At 43.1% G+C, this 24,071-nt stretch overlaps 2 protein-coding genes and 1 long non-coding RNA gene across 11 annotated transcripts in view; 1 reads left to right on the forward strand and 2 right to left on the reverse strand.

Moving 5' to 3' along the window:
- Positions 1 to 9,616, reverse strand: part of ARID1A (AT-rich interaction domain 1A) — a 124,697-nt gene extending 115,081 nt beyond the window's left edge. Inside the window, exons 1-4 of one of the 3 annotated variants that reach the window (XM_081015899.1) lie at positions 9,441 to 9,616; positions 7,489 to 7,638; positions 1,597 to 1,682; positions 91 to 184 (exon numbers count right to left, since the gene is read on the reverse strand). The gene's annotated coding sequence lies outside the window, so the exon portion shown is untranslated. Of the gene's footprint in view, positions 1 to 90; positions 185 to 1,596; positions 1,683 to 7,488; positions 8,614 to 9,440 lie in introns of those variants that run through there. The other 2 variants (XM_081015896.1, XM_081015897.1) reach the window with 2 other exon arrangements.
- A 391-nt stretch (positions 9,617 to 10,007) lies between these two features.
- LOC308482647 lies at positions 10,008 to 22,272 on the forward strand. 3 transcript variants are annotated; one of them, XR_013989385.1, is made up of 3 exons: positions 10,008 to 10,622; positions 13,983 to 14,027; positions 18,620 to 22,272. It is a non-coding gene; the product is annotated as an uncharacterized lncRNA (long non-coding RNA). The 3 variants fall into 3 exon arrangements; XR_013989383.1 differs by having other exon boundaries at positions 10,008 to 14,027; positions 14,624 to 22,272; XR_013989384.1 differs by having other exon boundaries at positions 10,008 to 14,027.
- The window catches only part of RPS6KA1 (ribosomal protein S6 kinase A1), an 86,444-nt gene continuing 84,483 nt past the window's right edge, over positions 22,111 to 24,071 (reverse strand). For all 5 annotated transcript variants that reach the window (XM_081015902.1, XM_081015900.1, XM_081015904.1 and 2 more), the window contains one exon: positions 22,111 to 23,191. In XM_081015902.1, coding sequence (XP_080872028.1) covers positions 23,069 to 23,191 — 123 coding nt within the window. In that variant the 3' untranslated portion in view covers positions 22,111 to 23,068. The remainder of the gene's footprint in view (positions 23,192 to 24,071) is intronic.

Consider the following 24,071-nt stretch of genomic DNA (forward strand, 5'->3'; position numbering starts at 1 on the left):
AAATTGCGCTTCTGAAATGATACAGGGTTGTTTCATCCTAGCCTTTTATACTTTGAAACATGGTCCCACCCCACCCATCCCTTTACTAACCTTTGTGAGGTGCATTGGTCTTGCATTCACAGTTGGGGTAGTGGATTGAGAGTTTCTGTTGGGTTTTTGTACGTGGAGTCCTGAAGCAGAGGACCTATGAAGATGCTGAGAAGTGTTAGCATCTGTACTTCCTACTTCATTCTCAGTCTTGCTGTTTTTGCAAAGTGCCCCCTCATTGTACAAAGCACCCTTTTACTATAGCACCTGTCATCAGAGTTCCCTTTGTGTGTACATCATGAGGTGAGAGTTATAGCCTCATGTGGCATGTACAGTCATATGAGTGATGGGCTTCCTGTCAGCAGTTTATTTACCAATATTGGTATGCTGTGATTGGATTTAGTTAGTCCAAATTCTCTATTCCATAGCGGCAGTGTGGGTGGAGTGAGAAGAAGTAAGGCAGGCAGTGTGTGTTGTGTCTCTATTGAGTTCAATACAAGCATATTGCTATGCCATCTCTTTTGTAGACATAATAATATGATAGTGTACAGGATAGTGTAGGGGATATGTGAGGGGTGTCAGGTTTCAAAGTCACCCCTCTCCTAGCATATGTACAGTGCTGCTCATTTTTTGATCCCCTGTTTGTTGACTTGTACGGGCAGTGGGGATACACCGGCATCATATCACGCTGGGGTATTCCTAGTGATCTAACAGTGTAGAATTTATGAGGGAGGGATATCTCCAAGACTTAAACTAAATCATAAGGTGCTAAATTTACAGTAACTGATTGCATAGCAATTTTCAATTTCACTTCAGACTAAAAAGGCCAAAGTCAGACACTATATCTGTGGTCTCCATAATGGCATCCAGATACCTTCAGGCACCCCCATGTCCATCTACCCCTCCCATGTATTTATTTATTTGATGGGGGGGGGTTGTTCTTTGGTTGAGGTGGGTTGTCTGGGTTTGGGAATGCTGACAGTTTTGGTTTTTTTAAAGTGTTTTATTTGGGTTTTTTTGCAGCTATTTTGCCCATTGTTTTGGCCACAATAGTTTTGTAAATTTTCAGATGTGCTCCTAGCTCCAAAGATTGTGGACACTGCATTAGATTCTAACAAGCATCACAAACATCACCTCCACCATCAAATAATAATATATAGATGCAAACTAGTAGCCCAGGTCGAAATGACCAAGCAACACTGGTCATGCCCTGACTTATACTCACTGTTTACACCCGCTTCACCCCTTCCCTTACACAAACAGATAAAACTAACCAGGAAGAGCTTGTTTATCATACCCTCCAAACCCAGGATCCTGATTTGTTGTTTCCAAAGGAGCCAGAGTTTCTTGCTTGTTTGGAAGCAACAACTGGGTTCCCTGTTCGGCATATCACAGTAAGCTAGCCCTTCCTTGTTAGTTTCCATGCTTGCAGGAAGAGAGGTGTAAATGGGCTGCATACACCAGCATGCTGCTTGTTGATAGCAAGAGGCAACAGAAAGATTAAGCTTGTTTAATCATTTGAAAAAGACATATCAACAATTGGAAAATATTGATTCTATTATGAATTACCTGAATATGGATGCATTGTAATTGCAACAGTAGTTCAATAAAGATCTATAAAAGTCTATGTTTCCCATGTTATTGTTTCTGCTTTCCTGTTAAGGGAAACTCATGTTTATCAGTGCCCTATTTAAAATTTGTTTTTCCTAATAAATTTACAACCCTGATAAAGACTGTCTATTACCATATTCAACTTTCAGTCTTACATCGCATGCACGCACACATACATAGCTGTCACTGACACACTCACGTTCTCCTTCCTGTTTAACTGTTTCCCCAATGCTGTTATAAGGTCACTCTTCCTCCTAACTTCTTCCTACCACCTCAACATGCAGCTGATGTGTTTCTCCTTTACATCTCATCTGCAAATTGGGGAGGGTGTCTCCTAATCTGGAGCCCTACACAGTCTTCTTAACCTACTATAGCTGGGAGAGAAGATAGGGCACAAGCAAATTTCTATTAAGCCACCTGTTCATATGTGCATGTCTTTGCACTTCTTTAAATTGCCCTTAAAGGAGCACTTCATCTGCATGTGAGCTGCATTTAACTCTCAGTTAAGCGTTTTGTCTCTCCTGTCCTAAAAAACGAAAAAAAAAAAAATCTAAAATGTTTATTATAGCACACTACTTGTTTTTACAACACATTTCACCTTGACATCTAAGCACAATAGTAAAAATGTATCAGAATACATTAAAAGTGTGAGTGCTCTGCAATAAGCTGAAGGATATTTTGTTTTGCTTGCTCACTTCTCTCTCTCTCTCTCTCTCTCTCTTTGCAAAGGAACACATTTTTCAAAATACAAGCCTTTGGCCTCCATCCAGCATTACTCTTGACTGGATCTCTTCCAGCAAGAAATGCCATGAATAAGATGCTATCATGATGGGACACTATAATATAAGCATCTTGGAATTTGCAAACAATGTATTAATATAAATTAGTTTAAAAATAAAATTGGTATTTTAAAAATCAATTAAAAACCTCTGTACCGCATCATACTTTTATCTGAGGATAAAGACCCTATATATCTTCTCTGATATGCACATTTACTCAGAAGGAAGACACACTGTGTTCAATAAGCTTCCTCCATCAGTGTGTTTAGCCCTTGCCTTGGATTTCTAGACTGCATTTAATGACTGTCTATATTATAGCGATCTTCTACGGTGCCTATTCCCTTAGACATTTGATAAATACTGCACATGATTATTAACTCAAAGTGCTTCACAAACATTAACTAGCACTCACAAAAGGGTTTTTTGTGGAAAAATGGTAAGTTAAACAACTCTAAAAATGCTTATTCATATATTGAGAACCTGCCTTTTCGGAATTGTAACACTCACGTACAACACTGGTATATAAAAAATATTTGTAAGGACTGATTATAAATCAGGCATCATAACACTTTGTTGGGAGTGAGCCTACATATCTATGACTAGAGGGTGTGTTATTATCTATTTATTACAGGTGGCATCAACCACTCTAGAGATATAGGACTTTACTTGCATCTGATTAAGTAGGCTCTGGTGCACAAAAGCTTATTAAATAATACATTTGTTAGTCATTTTTGCTGCAACAAACACAGCTACAGCTCTGGAATAAATTAGTATTATTGGTAATCTTTAGCCTGATCTATGAGACTGGCAAATTCATCTCTCTGTCCATTACATGAAGAAGAGTCAGAGACTGATTAGATGCAAAGGAGTAGTGGGAACCCCCAAGGGAAGACTCAGAGCCCAGGGAGTGTTCATATGACAAGAGTGAGTGGTAAGAGAGAGAAGACTGGGGGCAGGTGTTGGAAGCTAAAGAGGTAACAGGGCTCGGTAAAGAGGGAGAGTCTGTGGCAGAGAACAGTCCAGACTCAGAGGCAGAAACTCAAACAGGAGAAGAGGGAGGCCAAGAGGCAGAGAAGAAACAGGTTGGTGAAGAAGCACAGGCATCTCTCTATCCTGGTGAGGCAAGCTCCTCTCACTCCTGGTCTCCCAGGACCAGGAGAGGCATAAAGTGGGAGGAGCAAATTCAGGCATGAAGGCACAGTCTCTCTCTTTTTTTTAAATGATATTTATTACAGTTTCAAAAAAGGTTACAAAAATAGGAAAAAGAGAAAAAAAGAAAAAATACAAAATACAGAAAAGTAAAAACACTTAAAAACAAATCAATCTTTCCATGTCTTGTCTTTCATTTACTTGTTTCCCTGACCTCCTCACACCTCCCTTTTTTGTATTCCAGTTCAGTTAGCTAATTCAGCAAATCCTTTCCCACTTTGTTTTTATCCTAATCCTTTAACTTAATATATTGTAACTTTAGATTCTCACCTGTTAACAATCCATTTTTACATACTCCTTTGTAACATTGCTGCTAAAACCACTTAACTTCATTCTGACATCATTCTAACATTCATTAATTTTACAGTATTTCTGTAAATAGTCTTTAAATTTCTTCCAATCTTCTTCCACCAACTCTTCTCCCTGGTCTCGGATTCTGCCAGTCATTTCCGCCAGTTCCATATAGTCCATCACCTTCATCTGCCATTCTTCCAGGGTGGGTAGATCTTGTGTCTTCCAATACTTTGCAATAAGTATTCTTGCTGCTGTTGTAGCATACATAAATAAAGTTCTATCCTTCTTTGGCACCAATTGGCCAACCATGCCCAGGAGAAAGGCCTCTGGTTTCTTCAGAAAGGTATATTTAAATACCTTTTTCATTTCATTATAGATCATCTCCCAGAAAGCCTTAATCCTTGGGCACGTCCACCAAAGTGAAAGAATGTGCCTTCAGTTTCTTTACATTTCCAACATTTATTATCTGGCAAATGATAGATTTTTGCAAGCTTGACTGGTGTCATGTACCACCTGTATATCATTTTCATAATATTCTCTCTTAAGGCATTACATGCCGTAAACTTCATACCTGTGGTCCATAACTGTTCCCAGTCAGCCATCATTATGTTATGTCCAACATCTTGTGCCCATTTAATCATAGCAGATTTCACCGTTTCATCCTGAGTATTCCATTTCAACAGCAAGTTATACATCTTTGACAAAATCTTGGTTTTGGGTTCTAACAGTTCTGTTTCCAATTTTGATTTTTCCACCTGGAAGCCAATTTTCTTGTCCAAATTATATGCCTCCATTATCTGATAATAATGAAGCCAATCTCACACTTTATTTATTAGTTTTTCAAAACTCTGCAATTTCAATCTGTCACCCTCTTGTTCCAAAATTTCCCAATATTTCGGCCATTTGGCCTCCATATTGAGCTTTTTTTGAGCCTTCGCTTCCATCGGTGACAACCACCTTGGGGTTTTATTTTCAAATAGGTCCTTGTATCTTATCCAGACATTAAACAATGGGCACAGTCTCGGATTGTTTGGGGATAACCATGGAGAGGAGGGGACAGGCAGCTATGGGAGGGGGCAGGGACATTAAGTCTCCACAACTGCTTCTTCATAGGGGCAAGGACCTAGCAAAAGTTGCTGTGCTCATTAGGGCTGGGCACTCCTGCGCAGATTCCTTTTTTCCTAATAAAGAGTTATTTCCACCTCCTTGGTGTGCTTTACTGCTGGCTTGCTCCTGACGATGAGTTTTGGAATGGTTGGAGAGAATATGCATCAGATTCTCCAGTCATTTTTTTAATGTAACAAATATAGGGACTTTGCCACAGGCCATTGCTGTAATTATTTCTTGTCTTTCCTCAAGCCCCATCATTTTTTCAAAAGCAGCTGAAGAATCCAATGTAAGGGCATCTCCACTCCAGCTACATCTCCTCTTGTCACGCCCTTTTTGGACATTTATGCTGACATAGGTAGCTGAACCACAAATTTACCCATACAGATGTGAGCATCTCAGAGAATGTGTTATCAGAAGCATTTTACAAAGGAGTCCTATACATGTTTCTTTATAAGGAAGTCCCATTACAGTGGACGCTTGGGTTGCGAACGTGATCCTTGCGGGATGCACGTTGGCAACCCACAGTGTTCACAACCCACAGCGGCGTGTCTGCACACGCGCGGGTTGCGTTTCAGCGCTTCTGCGCATGCCGGCCGCCGAAACCCGGAAGTAACCCGTTCCGGTACTTCTGGGTTTCGGCGGTCCGTAACCCAAAAAAACGGAACCTGAAGCGTCTGTAACCCAAGGTATGACTGTATGTCAGTGCAATGTATTTCCAAAGTCCCAGGTCAGTATTCTGCAACCTTATTCCCAAGTAAGTGGGTAGCCTCAATGATCAACAAGGGGTATAGGGAAAACACATTGGTAACTCTGTGTGTGTATGGTGTGAATAAAAATAAGAAGTGTGCAATTAAAATGCTTGCCTGTGCAATTCCTGACTGGGAGCTGAATGCCTGGCACTGCTGTTGCCACTGCTGCCTCCCAAGTTGAGTTAGGTTCACCTTTGGCCACCACCCCACAAGGGCCTGGGAAGAGGCTACCCCCAGACAACGAAGGCTGGGGGTAGCCTCTTCCCAGGCCCTTGTGGGGTGGTATAAGGAGGCACTTCTCTTTATTGGTATAAAACTCTTTATAGGATGGGGTCCACTCAGAGACCAGTGGTGGTGGCAGATGCTGCCCAAAGGACTCCCAAGGAGTGAGGAGAGGAGAGGAGGCAGAAAGAATGTAGTTGGTCAGGGGAGCCCTGGACACAAAAAGGTTGAAAACCTCCAGGTTAAAGAGACACTTTGCAATCCAGAAAAAATGACAAAGATTTAACTTTTTTAAAAGGGCGCTAATCAAGCATCTGAAGAACTATGCAGTAACTGAATATTTGAGGATGAGAATAATAAGAAGAAAAATAAAGAACTATCAATGCCCATTAAATGTACAGTGGTACCTCAGGTTAAGTACTTAATTTGTTCCGGAGGTCCGTTCTTAACCTGAAGCACCACTTTAGATAATGGGGCCTCCTGCTGCTGCCGCACCGCTGGAGCACGATTTCTGTTCTCATCCTGAAGCAAAGTTCTTAACCCGAGGTACTATTTCTGGGTTAGCGGAGTCTGTAACCTGAAGCGTATGGAACCTGAAGCGTATGCAGCCCAAGGTACCGCTGGAAATAGAAGTGAAATGCAGGCAGTTCTGTTTTTGTTTTCTGTTGAGCTGAGTAGTTGGGCTGTGTGTGTCAGTCAGATGTGACAACAAAGCTGGCTGTGGGTTTTGTAATTAGACAGGGCTGTGTATATAGGTTTTGACTGGTAGAGAGAATATATATATAAAAAGCTGGGGGGGGGGGGAACCATCACAGCTTCTTGTATTCCCCTCTCTTCAGTGTTAACAGGAGAGATGCAAGTTATGGGAGCCTTGAGGGGGGATGGGGTAATGGAGGGGGCGGGGAAACCAGAGCAAGGCCTGAGAATTCTCATCAGTCCTCTGCTCTATTCAGCAGCACTAACAGGAGGATGCGAAGCCTTTGTAGCTACAAATGGGATAAGAAAAACAGCAAGAATAAGCTTGAGAATACTTAGGATTTTGCCCTCTTTCTCAGGGTTAATAGGTACACTGGGTAACTGAGATGTAGAAATTGAATCAGTAGAAAACAAGTCTTCAGAATGATCACTGTTTTTGCCCCTGTCTCCCAGCTAGCTTAATTGGAGGATGCGAAGCTCTGGTAGAAATCCAGAGTGAGGATTTGCAGAGTGTACTGCAAAGTAAAATGTGCAAGAAGCCCGGCCAGATTCTTAATTTTCTTTATCTGGGAAAGAGACTCAGGATTATCATTCCATGTGGGTGGGAATAACATACCCAGTGGAAAGGGGTAATGAGAAAACTATTTCCCTTTGAAAGACAGATCATTTAAAACCCCATTTTTAAAAAATAAGCTGGTTTAAACTAAAGGCCGAAAAAGTGTGCTATATGCTGTAGTTCTGCCAGAATGTGATTTCCACAAAGGAAGGAACCTATGTAACTGTATACTTACTGTTTGACAAAGCAAGACTTCTCTGGATTTGATTTTGGTGGAAAAAATGCCATAGAAGTAGAGCTCAGAACTTCTCTTTTGCAGAATCAATGGGAATGAAGGTGTATTAGGAACGATTCTGTCAGTTGCCCCATTAACTGCTCTGCGGCCCTGTTTAAAAACAATACTTTTAGAAATTGTAAGCCATGTGTTAATTGACATATATTTTAGGAGAGGAAAACCTGGGGGGCACAGTCATCCCCTAAAAGCTTTTCATCTGGTCTCCTGCATATCCTCTGATCCCAAGGACACTCACTGCTACTTCCAAGTTGAGTCACAAGCAAAAGGCTTTCTAACCTACTCTCTGTCAGCATATACAGCAAAGAAGGCTTTGGCATGGCCCTCTCCTCATTATGCACCTTGGTGACTCTCTCCTGCGAGCAAGCCAAGGTATTGGGAAATGGTAGTGAGCCTCCGAGAAGTGTAAGGAAAGGGCTCTGCCAAAGCTGCTGTTGTAGTTTGTACTGTGGAGACATTTTTAAAAGAGCCCTTTGCCTCCATCTAAGCCAGGCCTGTCCAAAGTCCGTTTTGGGGGCTTAATCATTTTGGGGTTGGTTTAATACGGCCCCTGTGGCAGTTTATATCTTGGGGTAAAATCCTAAAAAAACCTCAACATCTTCAATCCTAAAAGAAGCTCAACAACTCCAACCCTTAGAAAAGCTCAACAACTTTGGTCGGCCCCCACAGCCCTTCACTTCATCAAATCTGGCACTCTTTGAAAAAAGTTTGGACACCACTGATAAGCCCTTGGGCATGAGTCTATGAGCAGAGCCAATGTCACTGGCTCTCTGTTGAAAGCTGGCCAAAGTTTTACAAATCTTGTTGCCCACCCAAGTTCTAGTTAGCACTTCCTCCTGAAATATCCACCAACTTTTCAAATCCCCCTTTCCCTTCAGCATTTCCTCTTAAATCCTTCACTCTTGTCAGAACGAGAGCTCAGAACCAGATGCAACACAGCGAGAAATGAATGTCTGAATTGGAAGCAGCGCCACTAGCTTCTTCCTATGATTCCTGTGCCCTTCCTGTCCATATTTTCTGCAAATTAATCACCAAAGGCTGCTAATTCCTTTGTTCTTAACCCACCCACCCCTATCTCATCTACAAGCAGGGTCTTTCCTGCTTTCCAACTTTGCTCCCCATCTCCCTGCTTCACTCCAGTCCTGCTTTCAATTCTGCGACGTCATCACTATTTCAGAGGACAAATTTGCTGCTCTAGTTATATCTGTACACTTGAGGGAAAGATCCACAGAAATGAAGGAATATTTCCCCTAATCCAGAGGGTGTCTACAACGAAACGTTTTCTGTCTCTAAAAAATGTTGTGACCGCAGGCACAGCTTCAGGGCTGTTGTCAGGGCAGGGCTTTGGAGCCAAAGTTTAGGGCAATGTGCAGGAGATGCCCCCCCACAAATAGAGCAGGACTGGCTTATCACAGTTTTGAAGGTCTTATAGTCCAGTGTCTGCAGTTATTTATTTCTCTATCACCCTTCATTTGAGGACCACAGGGTAAAAACCCAAGTGCACAGCTTCCAGGGAGCTCTGTACTTAATACGATGGTTGTTTCATAGGTCAGAGAATGCTTTATAAAACATAAAGGGGCAATTCTTAACTCAGTTGGGCTCTTGATATTGCTGAGGTGTTTTATGAAGTGAATTCCAGGATTCACTGTGGGGTGGGGTGGGGGGTTGCTGCCTTATTTTCAAAAGCCACACTTTAAAGCTCTTGTAGTGCGGCAATAATTGGGGAAGGGGTGAAAACGTGTATGTGTTTCCCCAGGTATTTATTTCGCCGCAAACGTCCGTGTTAGGTTGGGCAACAGAAATCTGAGGCGGATGCCCCGTGACTGAAAACTGGGGCGCCCTCAGTGTGTGCGTCGGGCGGGGTGGGGGGTTGTCTGGCTGAAACTGGCACATACACACGGCTTGCGAGGAGGACTAAATGAAAGGCAGGGAGCAGGCGCCCCCTTTACTCTGTGTAAAGAGGACGGGCTCGAAGCTCCCAGGCTCGGCAGAGCTTGGCGCCTCTGAAACTCAGTGAGAAGCGCCCCCGGCTAGGGAGTGGGGGTGGGGGAGGGAAAGGCTGTTCCCAGCTCCGAACCGCGTTTTCCCGCTCACTCCCCTCCCCTCTCGCTAAACGAGATATTCGGCTCTCTCACTCCGTCGTTTGTCGACTGTATGCCGCCGCCGCGGCCGGGACTCGTTCCCCCCCGCCTCACACACAGCATATTTACACGCACAACTTCGTTTTTCACGCCGGTCGAAGCGTCCTTCAAATCCCAGAACGCGCCGGGCTTGTTTTTCGCTCGTCCTAACCCTCACAAGGGGATGAGAAAGCGAAGGCTCGCGGCAGTGAGACCGGGGGGACTACTTGACGTGGTTGCCACAGTCTCGGCGGAGGGGTTTTAGCGAGAGAGAGCGGCTGAGCGATACTGCGGCTCTGCTCAGCGCTTCCTGGAAACTCCCGCTTAGGAGCGGGTGGGGCGGCCAGGAGGGGGGCGGGGAGCACGTCCTACACTGTGAGGGGAATGGGCGGGTAGTCAGTCAGGTAAAAAGCGAGCCTGAGCCCAGAGGGCAGCGCAAGAGTACAGAACTGAAAAGTAATCGTCACAGGGGCACCACATACAGCGCTCACTGTCTGAACAACAACAAAAAAGACCACAAAACCCGCACATTTTAAAGGGGGTACAGATGTACACTTGACCTAAAAAGAGAGCAGAGGAGTTTGGTATCTGTCGTCCAAACAGGAACACAAAAGACACCCCCTTCATAAGGGAAAAAAAAATCATCCGTTTACAGAGCACAGCAGGGGGGAAGGGCAGAATGACCCCAATAACAAAGTCAAGGGGCGCAGAAGCACTGCTCCCAAGCGGAACCCCAAACCCCGAAATTGGGGTGGGGCGAAACGAGGAACCTTTGTTGTCCACGGAAGAAAGCCCACTCCTTCCAATCACAATTTAAAAACAACAACCCCATGGGCGCGTGTAATTCTCACAACTCAAAAACACGGGGGCGAGTGAGGGAGGGGTGAACCCCGAATCGTGAGATAGTGGAGCGCCTTCTCTGAAGGCGAGGGGGCGCCCAGACCACTAAAATCTAAGGCAGGTCGGCTTTTGCTTACTTCCCAAGAAGGAAAATCTAACTTTTCCATGGGTGTGTGTGTATGTGTGTGTGTTTCAGTCTGCTGTAGCTTGCGCCACTATCCCAAATGGAGAGTTAATTAAACCCCCCCAAAGCTGGAAAGCGCACAGCAGCAGTCATCCCCACCTCTCCATACTCCTACAGATTTAGAAAGGGCTAGAATAAGGGGCAAACCCGGTTCGGTGTGTCCCCCCCCTCCCCGCTTTATCTCCCTTTATTTTTTTTGCTACTAGAGTGCCTCCCCCCCAACCCCCACACACTCCTCTTTCTCAGTCTCCTTTCTGAGACCTTCAATTTATCCCATCACCAAGCTGCATGTCAGCTGGGAGGTGGGGAACAGGCTCCATAGCAAGCTGCTGCTACAGCAGCATCGCAGAGGGTTAATGGCAGAGCAGAGCTGGAGGATGGGGGAGGGGAGGCAGGGTTTGTAAATGGAAACATTGGTACATAAGCATTTAGCACAATCAGGAGGAAAAACGGCCCAACTGCAGGGAAGAGAACAAAAACTCTCCCTGTGCTGCCCCCTGGCGCCGGTTCTTGCAAATTTCCCTTAGCAAAAGGGAGAAAATATGTATATGCGTGTGCATTACTCCAATTAAACTGCCTTCTTTCTTTTTGTTTGTTTGGCTACTTTTATTTGCATGTGAAACAGGCCAAGCACACAGACGAACTCCTAGATTGCAGGCAGGGTTATCTCAAGTTCAGATTCATGTTAATACTATTATGTGCACATTCCGTAGTCACAACAGGGGCTTATCTGGTCATAGGATCAAGGGTGTAAGTAGGGAAGGAGGAAGCAAGGGTGTGCGAACTTTGGGAAGAGAGGATTTTTGGGGTGGGAGAGGGTGGTGCTGTTGTGAAAGCAAGAGAGATAAGAGTAGGAACCACTGGTTAATTTATCAATAAAAAACTATGTGTGGGGAACGCTTGTCTGCACCTTCTCTGGGCACTCCATATGTAGCAGAGCACAATTATGGTATTTAAAATAGAAATAAAAAGAAATTGTTGTAGATGGACCATCCATCAGTTCCCATACCACCTAGACCACTGTTTGCCTAAGCAAAGAGAATATTCCACTAGAAATGCTTGCAGAGCAAATAGCTCTGCTACGCTTAGCAAACGATGCCAGCCATATCCTACACTTAGTGGCAAACAATCAAATCAAGAGCTTCCTTAACTTTGTCAGAGTGGACCTCTCCTAGTACTAAAAACAAACACCAACGAGGAGGACTCTTGTGCCACATTAGACTAACAGATTTATTGAGTAATAACAATGGTTTTTCACATTACATGTGTTAATCGACACCAACATGGTTGGCTCTACCATTCAGCAGACAGAGGCACCTGGTTTTGTGTGTTATGAAAGGGCAGCAAATTGTTAGGTTTTTTATATTTATGATTGTTCTGTTTTTACTGCCTGGGAAGGGAAAGAGGCACGTGTGATTCTCTGCCTCGGGTGCCAAAATATATGCCTTGACTAGGGGAAGCAGTATTTGCTTTCTGCCTCAAGCAGTAAAATGCCTTGGGCAGCTCTGCTTACCAATGACAAGATGTCTGTACTATCAGCAGCTATTTTTTTTGTGAATGGCCCCTGTTGATTACATAATTATCACCACCTCTGTACTTTTTGCATTCAATTGCCCTCTGAATTCACTGTTTATAATCCCCTCCCCCAAACTTCAGTCTATGTATGTGTGTGTAATATGTGTGCGTGTGTAAAACTCAAGATTTGTGCATCTGATAAAGTGGGCTGTAATCTATTAAAGTTTAAACCATAATAAATTTGTTAGCCTTTAAGATGTCACAATAGGCTCTTACTTTTGCTGGAAAAGATTTCCGCAGCTATTGCTATGTAAACCTCTTCAAATGTACGACAGACAATTCAGGTAACAGTATAAGCTCAACCCAGACTTAGGGCCATACATCCAACCTCAACCCTAAAAGAAAGGAAGCAGGGTTATACTTTTAATCCTGGACTTCCCTGGCAACTGTCCATGGCTTCCACATTGAGAAAGACTGTTTAAAAGCAATTTCAAGGGCTTCTTACTTCTGTTACTGAAGGACAAACATGGTACAAGACACTCCTCCCTCCCCCCCCACACATTGTTTTGTTTTGTTTTTACTTAAAATAGGATCATTATCAACCCTCTTCCATTTCTGCCAATGCTGACAAAGGGAGGCATTAAGCTAACACCAGTGCCAGCAGGGTTCCATGCATTTGCTTCAACAGATTCCTGTTTAATAGAGCCTAGCACACTTTTGGTGCTAAGTGAACGTTAAAATTGTAGAAGTCATTCGTAGGTATAGTGTTTTCAGAGGTTGTCAATTGCTTGCATGTTCTGAATCTTACTAGAGTATATCTACAAGTGGTACCAATTTGTCTGGACATAATATTGCCTCACAAGAATAAGGATCTGCCTTGTATCATGTCAGTCCAACAGTCCATCTGGCTCCTTATTGTTTACGCTGACTAGAGGCAGCCCTCCAGGGTCTTAAGGGAGGGATCTCTCTCAGCCTCCAGAGTTGAGAAAATGTAACTGAAGATGCTGGAGGTTAAAACAGAGCTTTTACACATAGAAAGCACATGCTCTGGTACTAAGTTATCACCTCTCCCCTCTCTACTTAAAACCAGACAACTTTAGTAGTACAACTTTTTCCCTGTGGTCAGTGTTCCTTGCTTCTCCCAGGCTTCTCCATGCCATTCTCCCTGGTTTTCTCCTACCCCAGAAAGTCAGTTGGCATTTTGTGCCCACTGAGCATATTCAGCCCACACTGTTCTAGTTGGGGTTTTTTTTTTGTTTTTTGTTTGGTCTCTTTCTTTTTGTATTTTTCCAAACCTTGAAGTTCTCCCAAGCCTGCGAATATCTCCCTTTTATACATGTATGGTGCTGTTTTGGCTACATAAGGATCCAGGGAGAATGAATTTGCTATTAGCATGGTGTAACAGATGCAATTTTTAAATTCTGTACCCTTTTCTCATTTTCAAGCAGTCCCTCTCCATACTCTTAAAATGGTTATGGCAATTCTGAAAGCAATAGAAAATGAATCTTGTACATTTCTAGTTCAGCTACTAGACCTTTTTACCCTGGACTCTCAAAACATGGACATGACAGTGACTTAGTACAGCTGCTGAGAGCAAGTAAAGGCATAAATAGGATGGAAATATGGAGTTTCTCTTTCAGATACTTGAAGCGCCCTTAAATCTGGGGAAAGGGGTTCAGGGTAGGGGGAAGGCATGTGTCTGAAAACAGAACAAATCATATTTAAGTCACTTCTCTCTTCACATGTTAACAATTTCCTCTTCTTCCTTTTTTAACTAGGTAAAATGAATCCAGAAATGATCAGCTGATAAGATCTCATAAGATGTAAGAAAGATTCTCTACTTTCTTTGTACTCACCCTTGCATTGTTGGATTTCCTTTGAATGTGGAGGGCACCACATAGACTATGATAACTCATGCTATAAGGAAAATTACTCATGCATTCTGTACCATTATTTAATAATTCACCATTACTTAATGTATCTTAGAAGTTAATGCCTCATAAATGTAGCTACATTTAATTAAAAAAAAAAATCAGTCTCAATTTTCCTAGATCTTGGGTATGCATGTAGAGGACAAACATTTTAAGGTTTCGACAAGTTTGGAGACTGATGAAAGGGCGGGTGGGGGGGGGGGGAGATGTGTCCTTGTTGTAATTGCAAGGTAAGTGTCTCTTCCTCTCTGCTTTCCTCTTCATGCTTTAATCATTTTGACACCAGGCTGTACAGAAGTAATTTAAAATTAATGTGATTGACACTCTGTGGATAGCAAGGCCCAATGCAGAGCTCCACCTCCTATACAGGATGGCTCCAGTGCAGCTTTCAATTGGCTGCCAAGCTTAAGGCAGCTGACACAACACCTAGCAAAAATACAGCAAACAATTAATTTGCTAATTTCGTTTTCTCTTTAATTTGAAACCAGAAAATTGTCAGCCATCAGGTCAGAAGCGTAGTAGCTGTCTAGTCTTGGGATTCTGTGTTGAGAGAGTACTTGCCGTGTTAGTTGAAGCAGGAGAATGGAAGCCAGAAAAGTAGACAGCTCAGCTATCCAGACAGATGAAGGGCAAGCTATAAACAGTTTTAATAGAAATAAATAACATTTAAGAAGTCTAAACAAGTTATGTACCCAAGTATTGAAAGCAAGGGAAGAGAGACAATTGAGAAGCTTGAAACTGGAGGGTTAGAGGTGGAAAGATGGGAGAGACAGAGAAGATTTTATACCAAAATCCAGGACAGACAAAAGGAAGGACTTCTTCACACAGCACACAGTTAAATTATGGAATGCTGGTTGGCTACTGTGAGAACAGGATGCTGGACTAGATGGGCCACTGGTCTGATCCAGCAGGGCTCTTATTATTGTCCTGTGTTCAAAGGGGCTGGCCTGATGTGGCATTGAGGCAGCCTTTCATGGAACAGGAAGCAAACTGATGGCTGTGTGTTTTATCGCAGGGACAAAAAACTTTTATCCTTTTACTTCACATTCCCTCTAAGACTGGGAATAGGAGATACTCTGGCAGGTCTACCCTCTTCCATGCTAAACTTGGAGGACCTCAAAATAAGAAGTGTGAACACACTAAAACAATGTTGATCACCCCAACGCTACTAATTAAAAAGAGACATCGGTAATTTTAGAAGTGGTGTATGACATGGCTTGTTTATATACTGTCTTTTAGTCCAAAGCCCCATGAATACTGCTTTCTCAGTGAGCCATGAATGCTGGCTATGTTCTGTCTCTAATGATGCAGAGACAGCATGTCTCTGAATGCTAGTTGTAGGGAATCACAGATGGGGAGAGTTCTGTCGCACTCACATCCTGCTTTGGGCTTCCCAGAGAAGACACCTGGTGAGCCACTGTGAGAATAGGATGCTGGACTCTACTGCTATTTGCTCCTGCTTCCCCACACACAATACAGAATCCTCTGTGAGGTTGCACAACTAGCAGCTTCATCACCAAAGTAAACATTAAAGTCCACACTTAAACCTTCCCCATTTTTTTTTCTAATTCTGCCCGCACATTATTTGCATTCTGCAATTTGTCATTTACTTTGTTGGTAGACTTTATGACAATCAATGGCTGTTTCATAGCCTAGCAGTGAGGCTCAACAGTTAGAATACCAGTGAATATGTTGCGTTGGTTGATGAGGTAGGGTGGGATGGGAAGGCCGCAGGCTCACAGGTGAATAGATAAAAAAAATTAATACACATGATAATACTCACTGAAAACATTGTCTTGTTGTCCATCTAAGCACCAATTTGGAAAAAGACTGGGCAGGAGGCAAGCAGCATTACTACAACAGATGAATTAATAGGTGCATTAGATACTAGTGTGTCTGGGTCTTGAAAACCTCAGTGAAACTTCAAATATATTGGGAGCGGGGGGAAACCAGTTCGTTATGTTTCAGCAACACTGTTTTCCATTGGGTCCATGGAAACTAATTTTCTAATCAGCAAACAATAAAAAAGCAGCCTGAGTGATTCCCATCCGCAGTTTGGATTCCAATTCTATCAAGGGAGGAAAAGCCAGCTCAATTCAGTAAGGCAGCGCTGAACCTCTAATTGACATAATTGAGACAGACCAGCCACTGGATTGATAGGGCAGAGAAAGGGAGCAGGTGTCCTGATCGGAGAAAGAAATGGAAATCCAGGACTGCAGCATCCCTCTTATTCCATACTCTTATAGCAACTGAAAACCCTAAGATGAGTTGATTCACAATGTAATGAAGTCAAAGGCAAACTGGCAAGAGTCACCTAGGCAAGGGTACTCATGTTGTCCCCAAAGCCTATTTCAACATTTGTGGGTGTTGTTGGAATAAATCCATATGCTGTGTGTGAATAATGCAGAGAACTTCCCCTGGCACATCTACAGCACCAGGCGAATTTCTCACCATGTTTTATTTGCAACTAAGATAGTTTTTATTCCGTATTAGCTTATATTGCCCTTGGCTTGCAATACTTTTCTCATTTGTCTCCCTAACTACCCTGCTATGTAAGACCAGCGAGTGAATAGCCTTTAATTTTCCTACCCCAAGAGTCCATCTTTTGTCTCATGCCTTATTTATAAAAATATTTGTACACCACTTTTAATTAAAAGATCAAAGCAGTTTTCAACAATCACATGTATGTACAGTAAATACTACGTAAAATTGGAGATCATATAACTATTACAGAAAAATATTTTCTGAATTTCTTAATAAGCTTGGTGGCACAGAAAAGCTTTCAGCATACGTCTGAAGGTTAAAACAGAAGGTGCCTGCTGAATTTCTATTGGCAGAGTGTTCAATGGGATTGGGCTGACTGTACTAATGGCTCAGTTTCTTGTTGCTGTCATGTGAGCCTCGCCAACTGGGGAAACTACTACCCACACTCCTGCAGATTATCTCAGTGAATGAGCTGGGAAATAAAGGTTTAGGTGGTCCATAATGCACCCTGGACTGAAATTGCGTAAAGATGTAGATTCATGCAAGGACCTTGAACTTGGCTTAGTAATAAATGTGCAGCGAGATATTTTAACAATGGCTTCACTCCCTTCCAACTCTACAATTCTATGATTCTATGTTGAAAGCCGTGTGTCCTATCAGTAGTCTGGCCACAACATTCTGCACCAGCCATGCTCATAAGTCCATCAAGTTAGGAAAAAAACATATTGTCCAGCTTGTGTCGCTCTTACATCACATTAAAGGAATTAGAGAGATTGTAGCGGTGCATTTTTTTCGTAAAACATCCCTGGTTAGTCAGCTGCAGGTGATTTCTTTTCACCAATGACAATCAGATTGGCAAATTCCAAGTTAAAAAAAAAATCAAGTCAAATTTTGATAGGTTATGAATTAATTAATTACACCATGCAGCTCCTTCATTCATCTAATTGTCCTGGGCTTTGGGTAGAAGGAAGACTAATCTAAATATTTGCATAACATGGAGTGCTATTTACATAAGAGTTTTGGTATAATTTGCAACAAAAAGCTAGCCATTTTACTCAGAAGTAATCCCGAGTGAGGTGAATTATGTTTTGTCAGACCAAAAGATCATTCTCCCTTGTAGAAAGATTGAGAAGCAATGACAGTACAGAGATTGCTAGCTTTCAAGAGTTTTATCCAATGTGGCATTAAAATTTAAAACTCAAGGCTATTTTAAACAATTTAAAGTAAGCAAATGATTTAATACACAGCAAACTGAAGACAGCAGGTAGCTGGGAAAACAGTTCACTTAAAGGACTACTAAAACAAGCAATGCTTTGTCCACTAAAATAAAACTGTTTCCAGTATATGCTTATATGTGGCAATGAGGGCACCAGACTCAATTTTCTTTAGGTTTTTAAAAAATGTTTGTTTGGAATGCTCAAAGGATAAGAAGTGTGCAGGGAGGTGAAACCTACAAGCTGCAGCCCAATGTTAGCCAAGCCCTGCTCCTTGCATTGCTTTCTAAAAACAGTTACTTAGGGGAACACCCTGAAAGGTATGGTGGTCAAGCCCCTTCTAGCCTTCCTCTAATTCAAGCACTGAACATGGGTTGATCTAAAGAGACAGCTTGAATAAACAAACAGTGCTGATGCATACTGCTAAAGAAACACCTGATAGAAAGATCCAGGTAGAGGGGGCATGGAGGTCCTTCACATAGAAAAAGGGGTCAAATCATGCCCCCTTCCAGCCTTCTAAAACTGCAGCAAAGGGAGCCATCCCCAAACATAGAGAATGATTCCCTCGCCTGCACTTCAAGCACTTGGAGATGGAACATTCTCTTATCTAGCTATCTATCCATCCATACACTGCAGAAGTCCACACACACAGAAGGACATGGTAAAATAATGGGGGAAATTCCTATTCTGGGTTAGCTTTGTTTCCAATGACCTGCACAGAGTCAGGGCACAATCTGGAACTTTGTTCTCTTGCACCATGCTGATGCACAACCACTACCTTTGCAGGAATGCAGACAGCCAGATCAGACCTAGAAGATGTCAAAACGTACCTGACAACTAGAGATTAGAACTGCAGACCAACTACTTTCCTGGCTGGAAGTTTGGCGTTTGCTCAGGCCAATCACAAGAGCTTCACCCAGAGAACAGAGCCACAGGTTTGCAGTTCCTTTTGAGGAACTATTAAAATAGCTTCTCCCACCTCCACCGAAAGCACCCAGAGCCCAAGGTATAATAAACAAATCATGGGTACCAGCACAGTTTCCTCTGGTGCTCCGTTTACTCAAATGTTGTGGATCAGACAAATACCTGGATTTATGTGGATTATGCTACGTTCGAAATAGCACTGTAATCCAAGCAGCATAGCCTCTTCTACTTTTTCTTCTAAAAAAGATGCCTGGAAGATGCCTGGCCTGGTGCATCTTCCATCCATGTCTGAAAGCCCCACATTCATTAGCACAACTCCTCTTGCTGTAGAACAGTGGTGTGGGAGCCTTTGTAGCCTGAGGGCCACATTCCCTTCTGGTCTACCTACTAGGGGCCACATTCTGGCAGGGCCAGAAGCAACAGCTGATAGAGCAATGAAGTTAAACTTTGCCTTTGTCCAGTAGGCTAGTTTCTACACACACTTGCACATTCCTCTTAAAGCTCCATCCAGACAAGCAGGAGGCATTAGAATTCAAGAATACATTTCAACCAAGCAAAAGCAAGGGAAGGTAGAGTTCTGAGGACCAGGCAGAGAGGCCGTAGGCTCTCTACCCTAGCTGTGGAGCCTACTACTGTGTGGCATCTTCAACTGGCAAGAGTTAAATGTGGCTTGGCACCCCTACCCCTCAAAAAGAGCAAGACAAACTAATTTTGGGTATCTATGATACAGAGGGTAAATGTGTGTCTACCAGTAAGACAGGAGGATAAACTAGCCCCTAAATGGTGACATGCATTCTAATGAATTGGTGTTATCTGATATTTTAGAAACTCTGATGTGCCAGTTATGTTAGTTCTTTGATACTACTGTGGGAAAATAAATCACACACAAAAATGAGATTTTTGCCATTTTCTCCTCCTTACCCTGACCTCCATTTAGTCAAATCTAGGCCGGAACCATTCTGAACATGGGGATAATTTCGCTGGACTGGCAACTGCTATTACTTCAGAGCCACTGTACACAAAAAGTAGTCTGACTGCTAGCACTGGCCTAGATAACAATAGGAGGAATTAGGGCTTGGGGCTGCGTATAAAACAAGGCACAGTATTCTGACACTGCACTTTGTACGAGTGGAACTGGTGGTAAAAGGTTGCAGTGTATCCTTCTCCAAACAAGAGCGCTGCTGTTCAAGATTCCAACCAGCCATTCCCTCGGAGGGGAACTTAATTATACTTTTCCACACACCCCTGCTTATTTTCTACTTTGTTTTTAAAATTAATTATACAAAATTCTAGCACTAGAGATATAATACAGAAATACATGTAATTCATATATCAAATATTTATCTATCATGACATTTACATCTCTAGATCATATATTAATAATTGAACCTCTATTTGACTTCTTTTCTAAGGAGGGCTGTGTACACACCATACAAAGAATCCTGGGAACTGTAGTTTACCCCTCAGAGAGCTACAGTTCCCAGGATTATTTGGGGCAAGTCATGTGCATAGTGTGTACACTGCCTAATACTCAGCATCTATATTGAAGCAGTGTTAGCAGTCACAGTGGCATATAACAGCATACATACAGGACGTTTTTATTATATGACCTCAGTTAGGACCTCAGGGTTAACTGTAAGTAGAGGTTTGTTTTAGTTACAGGGTGTTCAGAACTAATAATAATAATAAAACCTCTCTACCCCTACCAAAAATCTTCAGACATCTTTTAAAGTCTTCTGACTAATGAAAGAATCCTCACCCATTTCCTAATACCAGCCCTGCTTGAGTTTGATGTCACTGAAGTCTGCTTCTCCATCCACAGTTGTTCCAGGGTAGACTGGTAAGGTGGTTAAAGGATCTATACAATTATCAAATGCAGGTTGAGATACTGAACTCATGGACTGACATGAAAGGTCCTCCCATCTGCTGCTCAGTTGTTGCTGGCAGGGACTCCTACGCTTTTAAATGACTGACACAGGCAAAATTCGAGCAGGTGTTGTTTCCTTGCTGCATCCCAGTTAAAGCTCCATCTGTTGAATTTCTGCTCCGACAGCTGGTACAAATACAGGAAACTTGGGGTAGGGTCAGGGGGAAGGATGTTAACACTCTCCAGTACATGAAGCTGATTTAGTAGGGTGATCTCAGATCAAGTTCTGCACAGGCCATCTTCAAAGCACAAACTCAAGTCTGGAAGCTCCTAGACACTGCATTGTTTTATTATTTAGATGAGCTCACCAGTCTGTTCTATGGGGAGTTAATCAGGGACAAGAGTGGGGTCCTCCTAATACTGTTATTTACGAGGCCAAGAAAAGATGCAAGGTGCAGCAGCATGTTATATATTAGCCCCAGAGGTGAAGAGAAAGCAACAAATGGAAGAATTCAATTCTTATTTGATCAAAAAGCAGTTTGTTCAAGGTGCTGGTTCTTTCCTTGAAAGCTTCAAGTCAAGATAAGGAACCTTTTCCAGCCCAGTTGGACAGTTGTCCATGACAGTTGTCAGTGTGGCCAGAGGCAATGGTGGCTGGGGAAAATAGATGAGATTCTTACCAGTGTATAGGCGGCTATATTCCAGCTATGCAGAAGTCAAAGGTTTCTACTCTCTCTCTCTCCATCTCTGTCCAGGCAGAATTCAAGGACACATTCCAGCCGGGCAAAAGCAACTGAGGAGGGTGAGGAGCAGGCCCAGTGAGGGGCTACAGCTTGGGGAAGAGTTTAGAGATCTGGAAAGGGAGGACAGTTTTTGGCCTCTGGGACTGAGGTTCCCCATTCCTGCTCTAAAAGGTTTGCATCCAGGATAATAAAGACTATCTCCTCCCGTATGAACCTTCTTCCTCTTAAAGATGTGGGGATAGGGGTTCCACATTTCTATTGGTTTTGGAGGCATGAGTATTTGGAACATAGGAGAGGGTCTTCACCTATATTGTGGAACTGATGTGAGAAGTGAACCAGGCGGGAAAAAGCACAACCAAGCACATGGAGGCAAGGTATGGGACGGTTCAAGCTCTCCTGTTCTGTGCAGCCCTTTTAATCAAAGTGAATGGAATAGCCACCCATGGTAACCTGCTCCATGTTTAGTTTAGACTAAACTGCAAGAGGTCTTTGAAACATTCTACAAGAAATTCTAGGTCGGAACATCAACACGAACACACTACCCTCTCAGGCGTTCTCTAACACATTATGATTACTGGAGATTGAGAGTATGCAAACCATGCACAGGAACAATAAACTGGGATTACAATAATATTACCAATAAGGAATAAACTAGTTCGTCTTCACATTAGGTGCAATGTAGAAGAAACCCTACAGCACAACAAGGATGGACAGGGGAGTATGAAGTCAACCAGTAAAAGAACTTCAACTGCACGGTATGCTTTATTTGAAAATTCGGACAGAAACCCTGAGTTACCAGCCACAGAATCAGTTAAATAATAAAAAAGAAGCTGATTTTTTGCACTTTGCATCATGAGGCTCTGGATTGTGCTATTTGATAGAGAATTTTTAAAAACCAAAGACAACCCCCACCTAAAAAATGATATTTTCACAGTGGGAAAAGTTTTCTTACAAGCCCATTGCACGTTCAAAAGCTAGATATAATCCGGCAGAGGTCTAGGAGTCAACTGGATTCAAGGATATAGAAAAAGGAGTAATCCCAGAACCCTGCAAGTGGGAGAGTGTCCATGACATTGTGATGTCCAAATGGGGAAGGGGGGGAACAGAAGAAGAGAAGAAAGTTTGAAATCTTCTTGGATAGCAGCCACGTGGCCTGGAGGATAGGAAGCATGAAGTTCAAGAAGCTCATGCACACAATAACTCATAGATTATGCAAAAGAGAGAGAGTCTGCACAAACAGAGGGGATCCTAAGAACAAACAAGCCACCCCATTAGAGTGACCTTGGCGAGAGGGGAGGAGCGAATGCTGTTCCAGCTGTACCAGGTTTGCGTTGCAGGGGCATCAACTTGGCCAAGGCGCCTTTTTTTGCAAGTGGAGGAGATTGCCTGTGTCGCTAGCATCACGCCACGGATTGCTGCAAGTTCAAATTCTGTCATTCACCTACATAGATCCCTTTACAAATAGTCTCTCTGTACACTTAAAACAACAACAAAAAAGAAATCCACAGGGATAGCAAGAGCTAGTCTTCCCGAAGGCACTTGGCCCTGATGTGCATTTGAGGAAGTGCTTCAAAGTGGACTTCTAGCTGGGGTGATATTTTCCGGCTCCTTTCCAGGGCAGCTTGTGCAGAGTAAGGAAGTAGCACTGGCTATGCGTGTGCGTGTGTGTATGAGAGAGAGAGAGAGCCCAACATTCCCATGTCACAGTGTGGTAGACGGGAGCTTCTTGACCCGCCTCTGAGCCAAGAAGGAAAACTCGATGGGTTTCAGCTGGGGTCCTGGCTTTGAGTTATTCAGTGCGGAGTACGTGGCAGCCATAGCGCCCTAGGAGAGAAGAGCCACAGGTGTTTGCTTAAGTGACACACACAGAGAAACCCTTCCCAATACCTCACCAAGAGCCTGAAACAAAGCCAAGCCAGTGATACTTTGGTAAAGTATGAATGCACCCAATATGCTTGCAGACACATGCATTGTACCAGGTAGGCTTCCTTGGCAGCTGGAATTAGCTGCAGTCTCCATGTTGAACATACATTTGAAACAAGCCCATGTAATGTGTGAAACAGCCTCCCGCAAAGGGGTTGCTGTTGTTGCTTCTGAGAGAGTAGTCCACAGTGCCTGTTCTTGTGAACAAGCTCCTTGGAGTGGTGCAACCTATCACCCATATGCACAACTCCTTGCTCTGCTTGGCTGGCTGCTTCTGCCAGGAGAGACTGGCTATGCCAATTACAATGTATTCCCCTTGTACTGTACCCCAGTGTGTTTCCACACCCAGTTCTAGGTGCTGGGATTTGACTTATAAAGCAGGGACAGTGGACCAATGGCTCTCCCAATGTCATTAGGACCTACAACTTTCATCAGTTTTGGCCACTGGCTATGTTGCCTGAGGCTGATGGGAGTTGTGGTCCAACAACATGTGAAGAGCATCACATTGGCTAACCTTCACTTAAATGGTCTGGGTCCGGAATGCCTCAGGGAACATCGCCTCCCATGTGATTTTGCATTCCTTCTTCCCCAAATTTTGAAATCTGCCAGGGAGTCCCATCCCTTAGTGTATCTACTAGGAGCAGGACCTGCTCACAGTTACCGTAACAATGTGGACTGACTTCCTCTTTGTCTTATTTCCTGGAGGATTTGGAGAGAATTGAGAGCTGCTCAATAGAAATAATAGTGACTGTTGCCATTCCTATTTATGATGCTGCTTTTA

Source organism: Podarcis pityusensis (assembly GCF_964106645.2).
Source record: "Podarcis pityusensis genome assembly, chromosome: 8".
NCBI classification, from domain to species: Eukaryota; Metazoa; Chordata; class Lepidosauria; order Squamata; family Lacertidae; genus Podarcis; species Podarcis pityusensis.